The 12,053-nt window shown below is 30.1% G+C and overlaps 1 protein-coding gene across 1 annotated transcript; it reads left to right on the forward strand.

Moving 5' to 3' along the window:
• The first annotated feature begins 10,013 nt into the window (after positions 1-10,013).
• Positions 10,014-11,325, forward strand: LOC121236982 (zinc finger protein ZAT4-like). The gene has a single exon (XM_041133523.1). The coding sequence runs from the start codon at positions 10,183-10,185 to the stop codon at positions 11,158-11,160; it is 978 nt and encodes a 325-aa protein (XP_040989457.1). The 5' UTR covers positions 10,014-10,182; the 3' UTR covers positions 11,161-11,325.
• The last annotated feature ends 728 nt before the right edge of the window (positions 11,326-12,053 follow it).

Consider the following 12,053-nt stretch of genomic DNA (forward strand, 5'->3'; position numbering starts at 1 on the left):
TGAGGTAGTGTCATGCTTGTGACAAGATCAAAGAGCAAATTTGTGATTATCTTAAATTAGAACTATGTTCCACATTATCAAAAAAACTAGTACGAGGAAAAGTACCAAAATAATATGTTTCCTTAAAATTATAAAAAAGTACTTTAATACATAACAAACAAATAACATAATTTTATCAGTGATGGGCTTTTGAGGCTATATAAGAATTTTTTAGGACTCCTAACGACAATTACAAAATAGAACCGATATGGTTTAAGTGATTTTACATTTCTATAATTCAAATGGTTATCTACTTCTTTTTCTTTTTCTTTTTCTTTTTCTTTTTTTTTTTTTTTTTTTTTTTTTTTTTTTTTTTTTTGGAGTCAAAATGGTTATCTACTTCAAAAGAGCTACATCAACAAGTATAACTAAATAAATCCGGAGTCATAAGACTTGAAAAAATTCTCAATATGTTTGTTAATATGTACACATCCTACGAGAATAAAAAAAAAAAAGTTAGTTAAGATACTGTTAAATTCAATCTGCTAAGAAAAAAATTGTTTAAGTCATAAGACTTAAACAAATTCTCAATATGTTTGTTAATATGTACACATCGAACGAGAAAAGAAAGTTAGTTAAGGTACTGTTAAATTCAATCTGCAGCTAAGATCAAATCATGCAATATGGCTTGAAAAAGTAGAAGTTTTCCATGAAAAATCCGCTCAACAAAGAATATTATATCATGATAAACGAGTAATTTCTGAGTTTCTAATGGATAAAAGTACTTTACGAAACCTTAAAGGTAAATTATAATGTGAAGTGAATCTTAACTTGTTTGTGAAAGATCGATCATGACCAAATTAGCTGCACCATTACTGCGTGGGACGAGTTTTCCCACTAGCTTTTGGGTCGTCCGAGACTGGCGGCAAATGCTAACCATGTTCGCCGTCATGATCAGTAGCTGACCGTTTGAAAATTCATATTGACACAGAACCATATATATATATATATAGAGAGAGAGAGAGAGAGTACAGAATAATACCGCGTCGGCCGGTCTGTACGTCTTTAAAGTTCAAAGCACAATTTCCTCATGCTCAGCACTGCACATTTGACTCCCGGCCATGAAATTTGTTTGAAGTTTCTAACTTCAAAAATCTGTCCAATCTAACTACTATATATATAGCTAATTAAAAAAGAACAAATGCAGGATAATGCCAAATAGCTAGATGGTATCAATTAGATCCTCTCATATTGATCAGGTGATAGTAACTATAGAAATTCAAATGGTTATCATGTAGAGAAAGTGACACATGATGAAGTACTGAGAGCTATAATAATCTTTATTGATTATTTCATGTTGTTTTAATATTGTACATTATACCATACTTCCGAATCCGACATCTACAGCAATCAACTCTATCAATACTGACCAGATAGTAGCCCTTTATTTTTTGGCGACTTCATTCATCTATCAATATTCAATAACTTAATAGCATGCTCATACATAGTACAAAGGTATTTTAATCCAATATCTAGGTCAACTCCCTCGTAACTTGAATTTGTAACGTGGCGGCTGCTTTGAGACCAATTATTAAAGACCCAACCATTGATCCAAAAGCTCTAAGACTGTTGAATATTAATTTGGTTAAACTTTTAACTCTAAAGATCATAACAAAATAATGTAATTTATAGTATTACTCATACACAAATATACAGATATATAGATATTGGAAGAGTTTCCGTTCAGTTCAAGTTATAAACTAATTAAAAATAGATTACGTACTAATTCTAATTGATAAAGAAATGTCATTGTAGTAAATAACTTGAAAATAATCTACCCTGAAAAACTATATAATGATGCCTTTTGGGGAACCACTTGATCAAGCACGTGTTCAGAGTCAAAGGTTCATACGCTACAAACTACACTATCATCTTATTCTCATCCACTACATAAATTGTTGCACTCTCATCACCCTTAGATCATCTTTTATTTTTTTAAAGAAAACATCTATAGATTAATGGACAATGTCACCCCATAATAGTACTAGGATAAATGTGTAATTTATAAAATTTTCCATATGTGTATACGTGGCATGTGCTCCACTAAAAAAACTGAGAGAGAGAGAGAGAGAGTAGTCGCTGTGCTGTATTTGAAAAGTTTATAATATTTTTAGTAAATTGTAGATGGATTTATAAATCTTAGAATATAAATTAAATAATTAAATTTGCCTCATAAATTTTGGAATAAGAAGTCATCTAACCTAAATAATTTTTATTTATCTCTGTTCGTGAAGTCGTCAATATGACAGCAAAGATAAAAAAAAATCTCATATTCGGTTGATTGCGTGTTTGGTCCTTCATCGAAAATTCTCCCAGATTTCTGAAGTTATCAAAGAGAAATGTCACTCAGGTTTTAGACTTTTAGTCATTTATTTATTTAGTTGAGAAATCATGTAAAGCCAACAAATACAACTTTAGATTGAATCGAAAGTCTTCTATCCCTTTCTCTAGAAACTGACAGGAAGAGGTGAAGTGCAAGTCTCTCTGCTCCCATTGAGTAGAGGTGAGAACAGTGCTATTTGTTTGATTCTCTCAAACAAGATAGTGATTTTGTGATGTGAGGTGAGGTAAGTGATGGAAGAACTTGAGGCAGTCTGGAATAAACTGAAACTAAATGAAGAGGAACAACAGGAGATTTCTTTTGCAAACGCTAGTGACTGCTATAGAGTGATGGCTGGGAGGCCCTGGTTATTTGATGCAAACCTTTTTGTTTTGAAGAACTTTCGATAGCCTGATACAATCCCATACCATGAAGTTCAATTCTGAGTTTTTCTGGATTCAACTTCACGACCTCGTTTTGGAAGCAGAAATTTTTTCTCTCTCTCAATTGATCATTCTTTTTTGAGAAAAACTGCTATGCCGCCCAATAGTGTTACCTCTCCATTTGACCGCTCAGTAAAATTTTTTATTTTTTTTACTTAATGATGAAGGAAGTAATTTTATATATTTTTTATTTTTTTAAAAATATTTAAATATATTAAAAAATGTGAATAGAAAAATAAAAAATAAAAAAGTTGTAAAGGCAACTAACGGTAATAATGAGCGATGCTACTCAGGCAGCAGAGTAGCACCGCTCTTCTTTTTTCTCAAACTAGGGTTTTCGATGAATCCTCCTCTTTTTTCTTAGCTTCTCTCAAGTTGCTCGAATGACGAATCCGAAATCTTAGTCTCAGCTTCTTTTTGTCCCACCTCTCTCTCTCTCAAAACTCCGAAACCTATTGTATGTTCCCCTCTCTCTCTCTCTCTCTCTCTCTCGGATGGTAAAGTCTTTTCCTTGTGTAAAATGCATGCCCATATTTTACTACACTCCTAGCATTATTCTACAAGTTAAAGTAAATGGCATTCTAAAGAGATGGTGATGCCAATGGTAGTATTAGAGTGGCAGCAGTAGCAACGGGGATGAGCTTGTTAACGGGTCCCAATAGGGGTGGTTTTTATGTTGTGGGTTGCTTTAGTTGGATTCCTTTTTGTATAGAGATTTTTTTAGCTGACTTTTCTCTATACCAATAAATTATTATGTTGGGATGCTCAATATTCTGGGTTGGTTGTATTCATGAAGCAGATTCAATGACTATGGTATATTATTGTAGGAATAATCAGAGTTGCTCACAACGTGTTTAATTAATAAAAGGTTGAAGAGAAAAATCAACAAACTCAAGTTAAAAAGACACATGACCAAATGAAGATTCTACCTTTCTTTGTTCTTTGCAATTTCTTGAGTTGGAAAGAATTTATGAACCTGACCAGTTTTTTGGTCACCAAACACACCAGTGCTCTTAGGCTTTGTTTGGTTCTTAAACTCATCCCAACTGATCTTAACTCATTATTATAATTTTTTTAAATTTTAATACAAAATATAATAAAAAATTTAACTTTTTTAAATTTTAAAATAATAATAATATTAAAAAATAATATTTTAACAATATTTTATCATCTTAATTTAATTCAACTCAGTTCAACATCTAAATGTAACCTTACTCTCCAGGTATGAATTCATGATAGCTAGTGCTTGAGAATTTATTCACTCAAAACTTATCTACAGCTGGCAATGTATATGCTTATTAATTTGAGAGCACAAAATATAAAATATGAATATGCTTCTAAGCACATCATCATATTATTTTTCTGTTTGCGATGCTTAGAACTTGGCTGTTAAAAGTAGGCTTACTTCAAAACCTTAATTATTTTTTTTCTGTTTTGACAGGAATAAATTTTAGCACTTTTCCTGAAGTATGGATTTCTTTCATGAGTGGAGTTTGAGAAGTCAGAAGTATGGAATGAACTTTAGCACTTTTGTTGTTGTGACGTATTATTATTTATTTTGTTCTTTACTTTTTTGTAAATTGATGTTTTGCATTATGATGTAAATAACAATATAATATATAGTGTATTGTGTGTTGATGTAGTATTATTTATTTTGTATAAATAAGTAATTAACATAAAAAAATAATTAACATAAAGGCCTAAAAAAAGAAAAAAAAAAAAAGAAAAAAGCCTTTTGAATTGTTCTTGTTAAAGATTATCTAAAAAAAACCTTTTAAAAAGTGTTTAAATATTTCTTTAAAAAAATTTACTATAAAAATATTTTTAAAAGTTTTAAAATGTCTTTTTAAAAAATAATAATAAATCGAATATAATCCAGATATCTAATTACAACTCGAATATCCGGGTTCATCTGGTTACATGCCGGGTTTTTCCCGAATTTATCCAAGCGGATGATTATTTGATTTTAAAATTTAAATATGGATTCGATTATGACCGGTTATCTAGATCCGTATCCAGTTACACACCCTTATAAAGATGATAGCTATTTGTTGTAGCACTAGCACCCAAAGAATACGTTTGCATGTGAGACCCACGAATTATGGTGGACTGGACTGGGGCTGAACTTGAATATCTAAGGTTGAGCCTCAACAGTTGTGGAATCCATTGTTGCCACGTGTGTAGGGTTTAAAGACCCAATTGCGATAGCTTAGGACTTAAGCAACACATGAATATATGCACTTAAAGTAATAGCATTAGATTATACATCTGTATATGTATCTATATATTTACATAATATAATTTTAAATTAGACTGTATTATATTATGTATATTCAAAAATTTACATAATTATGAACAGTATTTTTACAAATTTAAAGATGCAGTGTTCACTCTCAAAATCTTATTTTATTATTCTATTCTCTCTCATCCCTCCTCTCTCCACCAACTAATAGAATTTTAAGAAAAAAATTATAGTTGGTGGTAAATGATAAAATTTACAATAGTGCTAATTACAAAATATACAAAAAAAGACTTAAGAAAGAATAATAATAAAATAATACTATTTTATTATTATTTAGTTCAAAGATGTATAATTCAATGTTGCAATTTTTCTTAATATGTAAAATCAATCTCTAGAAAATATGATTTTACATATACATATAGAGAAATCAATATTAATGCTCTTAGGGGTAGTAGGAGGATAGTAAATTTATTATCATCTTAAGTATTATCCTTAAAAAAATGATAATGGTTAAGGAAGTAACTATTAATAAAATTTTATATTTTTTTTAATTTATTTCTTGATGATTAAGAATGTTAAAAATACTTAAAATAAAATAAAAATAAAAATTTTACATATACTATATAGTAGTAAAATAGTGGTAAGATGATAATTATCCTTACACTTATCCCATGTAGAAAAGTCGCCGATGGTTGCTACGGACTTGCTACAGAATAAATTTTTTTTTTACTTAATGATTAAAGAATTATTTTTTATTATGTTGTAAATTTAAAAAAAAACAAAATATTTAAAAATATAAAAAAAAATGTGTGGAAAAAAAAAAATCAAATCAAATCAAATAACCTTCTCTGAAGGCTCTCGGTGGAGAGTGTCGTGACTGTAGTATTGTCTTTTTTCTCGGATCGACCGTACTACCGCCAACAACTTTGAAAGGTGCCAATTAATGGTCATATACATACGAGTAATATTAGAGCAAAATTATTATAATAATGTATATTTTATATTTATTATATAATTACTTCTAATTGATTATTCTCAATACTCATTTAAGAAGATGTATGATATATATAATGTCACATTATATGTGTAAAATGAATGTTCTTAATAGTAACTTCTATCTATATTTATTTTATACAGAAATACCGCTGAGCATATACAGCAAAAAGTTTTAAATATATATATTATATATATATAGAAATAATATTTAAGGTTGAATATATAGGTGACGTATAATTTTTAAAAAAAAATTATACGACGTTTACATACTCTACAATTATTCTAACATTGTTGTTTATATATGACCGGCTTATTGTTATAATTACTATTATTATTATTATTTTGACCACTTAGCACATTCACATTTAAGTTGTATTTAGATGTTGAACTGAATCGAGTTGAGTTGAGTTGAGTTGAGATGATAAAATATTGTTAAAATATTATTTTTTAATATTATTATTATTTTAGGATTTGAAAAAATTAAATTTTTTATTATATTTTATGTTGAAATTTGAAAAAAATGTAATGATAAGTTGAGATGAGTTGGACTTCCAAACGAAACAATATGCACAAGCATTGTTCCCAAAAATATAACAATTTTTTCTAGTCTTCTTTTTCTTTCAAATTTTTATTTTATTTTTTATAATTGGTTGAAAAAAATATTATTAGAATATTATTTTTTTAATATTATTATTTTTTTAGATTTGAAAAAGTTAAATTGTTTATTATATTTTATATGAGAATTTAAAAAAACTATAATGATGAGATAAGATGAAATACTTTCTAAATCCAAACGTGGCATCAACATAATTCACTCACCTAGTATGGTACTTAACCAATTCAAAGCGTTATAATCAAAAGACCTTTTTTTTTATGGTAATGTTATATATTATATTTTGATCTCATTTTATAAACGCAATATTTTCTATTATTTTTGGATCATTAAGAAAAAAAAATTAATTATTGATGACCAATGTTACCTTATCATAATATGATAATGGTGTAGTATACAACAATTTTCTATTTTTATATGTGTATATTTATTGTTTCCAAAGTACTGTCACTTTTCATTTTAAATTTTGTTATTTTAGTCATAACTATTAATGTGGCATGTTTTAAGTGATTTTATACGTCTATAATTAAAATGATTATCTATTTCAAATATGTCGCATCAACAACTATAATTAAGAAAATTAATTTTAAATGGAAGGACAAGGTTTTTTTATTTTATTTCTCGTTTAATTCTTACAAAGATAAGGGAAAATGAAACGAGAAAATAAGAGTAAGTTTAATGTGATTAATCTTCTTTGTTTTCCACATCCAACATTAGAAAGGACAAGAAATTAAGAGTCCACATCATTGAAATAGTCCAATTTAGTTATCTTTTCTTTTAATAATAATACATGTTGCATAGCTTTAAGATAAGCTTAATTGAGTTACAAAGTAGGGGACACTATAAAAGGTCTAGAAACCCTCTTGCTTACCCATGAGAATACATTAGATTTTAGAGAGGAGCGGTGCTACTCTGCCGCCTCAAACTGATCGCTAGTCAATTTTATAAGTTTTTTTTTTATTTTTCTATTCACATTTTTTTAATATATTTAAATATTTTAAAAAAATAAAAAAAATACATCAATATATTTAAAATTATTTTTTAATCACTAAGTAAAAAAAAAATTATCTAAAAGATATATTTGAACAGTATACTTGAAGAGGCAAAATAGCTTTTCTCTTTAGAGAGAGAGAGAGAATGTGGGGTTGTGATTCATGATGCGTTCACGCGAGACTATAAACCATGGAGCATGTTTTGCAACAGTCCGCAAAAAAGAAAGCACCAATCGGCATGCTTAAAGCAAAACAAGACATCCATCCTCTTGCCTCTTGGTTTACGGTTTGCGCTGTTAACGCCCACAAAAAGTCGCACAATCTTTAACTAATCAACCCAATATCACTGATTTTTATTCTGATATTAGCGTCAAGTACTTTTGGCTGTCTGTTGGGATTATAGCTCCTAACTTTCATTTAGACAACAAGACAAAAATAAGAAAGGTAAAGGTATCTACACCTCTACCTTTATATTTTTGGCAAGGACCTTCTTATTTAGAAATGCCAGGTATATTCACTTCATCATTGGGTATCAATGCTCCAAACTCTTTTTTCGGATTAAAAATTCATCTCAATTCATCTAATCTTATCATTATAATTTTTTTAAATTTTTACATAAAATATAATAAACAATTCAAATTTTTCAAATCTCAAAATAATAACAATATTAAAAAATAATATTCTAACAATATTTTATTCAATTCATTTAAAACCATCTCAACTCATCTCTGAATCCAAATGGGGCTTGTAGGTTTGGACAGCAAAATCCTCCTAACTCATCTTATTTCAATATCTAAACACTACAAATATAAATACTTATCAATTTCAAATTTTTAACTTTTTCATCTAATCGTTACAACTTTATCAAACTTCCAAACAAACAAAAAAAAATTAAAATTTTCAAATATCAAAACAAAAATAATTTTTTAATAATTTTTTAATTTTGTATTCAATTTTTTCTCTCATTTTTCAAAATCCTATAAAACATATTAACTCAAACTATTGAATTACTATTCATAAATTATTTCATTATTATTTACAGATCATCTCATCTCATCTTATCTATCTATCTAAAGTTGTTTAAGACCTTAAGTGAGAGAAAGATACATACTTATTACAAAGTCCACTTTATGCATCTATTTCTCCAGTTCAAATGAAATTTTAAAAAAGGGTAATAATACCCTTTCAACCGGTTTATTCCTCCTTTAACACTTATGTTATATTTTCAATTTTTTTATTTTTTTATTATTTTCTTTTAAGTATTTTTTTAACATCCTTAATTATTAAGAAAAAATTAAAAAAATATATAATTTTACTAATAGTCACTTCTTTAACTATTAAGTAAAATAAAAAATTAAAAAAAATTAAATATAAAAAGAGAAGTAAATTAGTAGTAAATGAGGAGTAATTTTATCATTTTCCTTTAAAAAAACCAGTAGTTTAATCATTCAAGGCCAACTTATTTAATTTAAAAGAAAAACAAATTGTCTTCCATTTGGACCATGCATTCAGAAACAAACCGATAACATTGTTGGGGAGACTTTTCCTTTTCCAAAGAAAATTCATGCGATGCACAAACGACCCACAACAATAGACAACAGACTCATTTGGGGTGGCTTGACTTGTATGACTGAGCCACGTATTTGACTTGGTATCCCCAAATTCACTGACTACCCTAAATAAATCCCAAGTCATAAGCATGGCATTAAAGAAAGAAAAGTACAAAGAGATTATATAAATTAAATTTGTAAATTGACGTGATTTTATTGAATTCATTAGATTTATTTTATAATAAAAATAATTTTACAATTTAACGTATCATATCAAGTTATATTAGTTTATAAATTTATTTTTGTGTAATTTCTATACTACTAAAGTATTTTCCTTAAAAAGAAAAACACAAACAAAATCAGCTAAATTTTCGTGCCAAAACAAATTCTCAATATGTTTGTTAATATGTACACATCCAACGAGAAAAAATAAAATAAAATAAAGGTTGGTTAAGGTACAGGTACTGTTAAATTCAATCTGCTTAAGATCAAATCATGCAATTTGGCTTTAAAAAGTAGAAGTTTTCCATGAAAAATCCGCCCAACAAAGTTTAAATTAAAACCAGTATCCTTCAAATTTATTATACGTAATTAATGTATTAAAACCAGAGGAAAGCTCTATAATTGCCAAACTGGCAATTTATGAACTTCCAAAAAGTGGTAAAAAGAAAAGGTTAATGCCCAGATGGGCAAGGTCTGCATTGTCACTTGTCCAGCTTTCCCCACTCATGATCACGCTTTCTTAATTTTTTGCCGCTCGGAAGAATTAAATAGAAAGGAAAATATATATATATAATTTTATACCAAAAAACCATATTTTTGGCTTGTGTGTGTCTTTTGGTGAAGGAATGCTTGTCACCTACTCCTTTTAAAGTTCCCAATCTCCCAATGCTTCTCAAAGTCTCTTAGAGAGAGAGAGAGAGAGAGAGAGAGGGGGTAGTAAAAGCTTTGATCTTTGCTTGCTCTGTTTTGGTCCGTTCTGTGCCAATGGAGAGGCATAGATGCAAGCTCTGCTTCAGGACTTTTGCTAATGGCCGAGCTTTGGGTGGTCACATGAAGGCTCATTTGACCACCTTGCCTCTTCCTCCAAAGCCACTGCAACTCGTTGAGTCCCATACTGAGTCGGCCTCGTCTTCATCTTCTTCATCTGGTGAAGAGCAAGAAGAAGATGAACAAAGCCTCAGAGATGCAGAGGAAAAGGCTTTGGCCTATGGTTTGAGAGAGAATCCCAAGAAAAGCTTCAGACTTGCAGATCCTGAGTTCTCTTTTGCAGTCGATGCTGGGTCTGTGGTCCAGGATAGAGAGAGCGAGACCGAGTTAAAGAACCCCACTCGTCAAAGATCCAAGCGAAATCGGAAACAGAGTGTAGCAGAGAATCAGGGCGAGAACTTGGAACTGAAGAAGCCAAAGTTGAGAAAACCCAGTTTGGTCGACTCGCCTGAACCGCTGAGTTCGGTTTCTGATACTTCTCCAGAAGAAGATGTTGCTATGTGCCTCATGATGCTTTCAAGGGGCATATGGATGGGGAACAACGAGGAGCAAGATCAAGAACAAGGTAAACAAGTGCAAAGATCGGTTCAAGTCAAGGTCCAAGAACCAGAGGAACTGGAGGAGATTAAAATTAGGAAGGTTCGAGGGAAGCATTGTTGTGAAAAATGTAAGAAAAGGTTTCGATCTTATCAAGCTTTGAGCAGTCACAAAAGGATTTGCTATCGAGATGAAGCAGGAAATGATAGGAACGAGCGAATCTTTGAATGCCCGTTCTGTGACAAAGTGTTTGGGTCTGGACAAGCACTTGGCGGCCATAAGAGATCTCACCTCTTGGGTTCTTCAACAGCAGCTGCTGCTACTGCAAATGCTGCTGCTGCTGCTGCAAGTCCCTTGAAACTTGAATCAACCGTGATAGATCTCAACTTGCCTGCTCCAGTAGAAGAAGATGATTTTAGTGTGGTCTCTGATGCATAATTTTTTTTTTTTTTTTTTAATCTCTAAGATCCAAGTTTACATCAATCTTGCTTTGTTTAATTGGATAAAATGGATTTCCTGTAGGCGGTAGTTAGAATATTTCTTCACCTTTGTTAGTACATCAATGCTTTTGAAGTTCTTTTAAAGTTTATGGCAATTCATTTATTACTGACTACTATTTATATATATGTGGTAACCCCAATTGATCAATTGTCTTGGATGTTGCACGGATTCACTCCTTACAAACAAAACCCAAGTGATTTTTCATAGCAAATTCCCAAGTATTGTAGCTTTGCCTTCACAAATTCCAGTGCTGTGTTAAAGGCAGAATTCATTCAATATTGTTGTTCACTGTGACAACCAATTTAGGTGCAGCAACCTTTAGTAGATGAACCCACTTCAGGTGTACCCCATTTCAGTGATAAAAGTGTTGTTGGAGGCTTGCTTGTGGACTAAGAGAAGCTGGTCTTTGAAAGTACCGAAATGTTGCTGTTCTGTTAACATGACAACTTTCAGTCTTTACCAAATTCTTTATAATTTTCTTTATTTTTTTAATTCTCATCATTTGGAATGTTATCTCTCCTGTTCTATGTTGGGTTTCTTGGTTCAAGGTGAAGAAGCATAGAATCAAGATGAACTAGGAACTAAGCTTTAGAGCCATGAAAATGACCTCAAAAAAAAAAAAAGCATTAGTTTCTTTGAGTTGGGGAATTCATTGAGATATGCAAAATCTCTTCATTTTCTGAAGAATAGGAAAAGGAAATGGGTGGAATTTATTTGCCTTGGAATGAACGAAGTATCCGGGCAAAAGGAAGTGCCATGCTGTTGTTATCGAAGAATCAGTCAGATTTTTATTAATTCCTGATGGGAATCATATAATTAATGGCTTTTTT

Source organism: Juglans microcarpa x Juglans regia, chromosome 6S (assembly GCF_004785595.1).
Source record: "Juglans microcarpa x Juglans regia isolate MS1-56 chromosome 6S, Jm3101_v1.0, whole genome shotgun sequence".
NCBI lineage: Eukaryota > Viridiplantae > Streptophyta > Magnoliopsida > Fagales > Juglandaceae > Juglans > Juglans microcarpa x Juglans regia.

Excerpts from the sequence above, each read along its gene's own strand:
- LOC121236982 (XM_041133523.1), top strand. The coding sequence starts at position 10,183 with ATGGAGAGGCATAGATGCAAGCTCTGCTTCAGGACTTTTGCTAATGGC.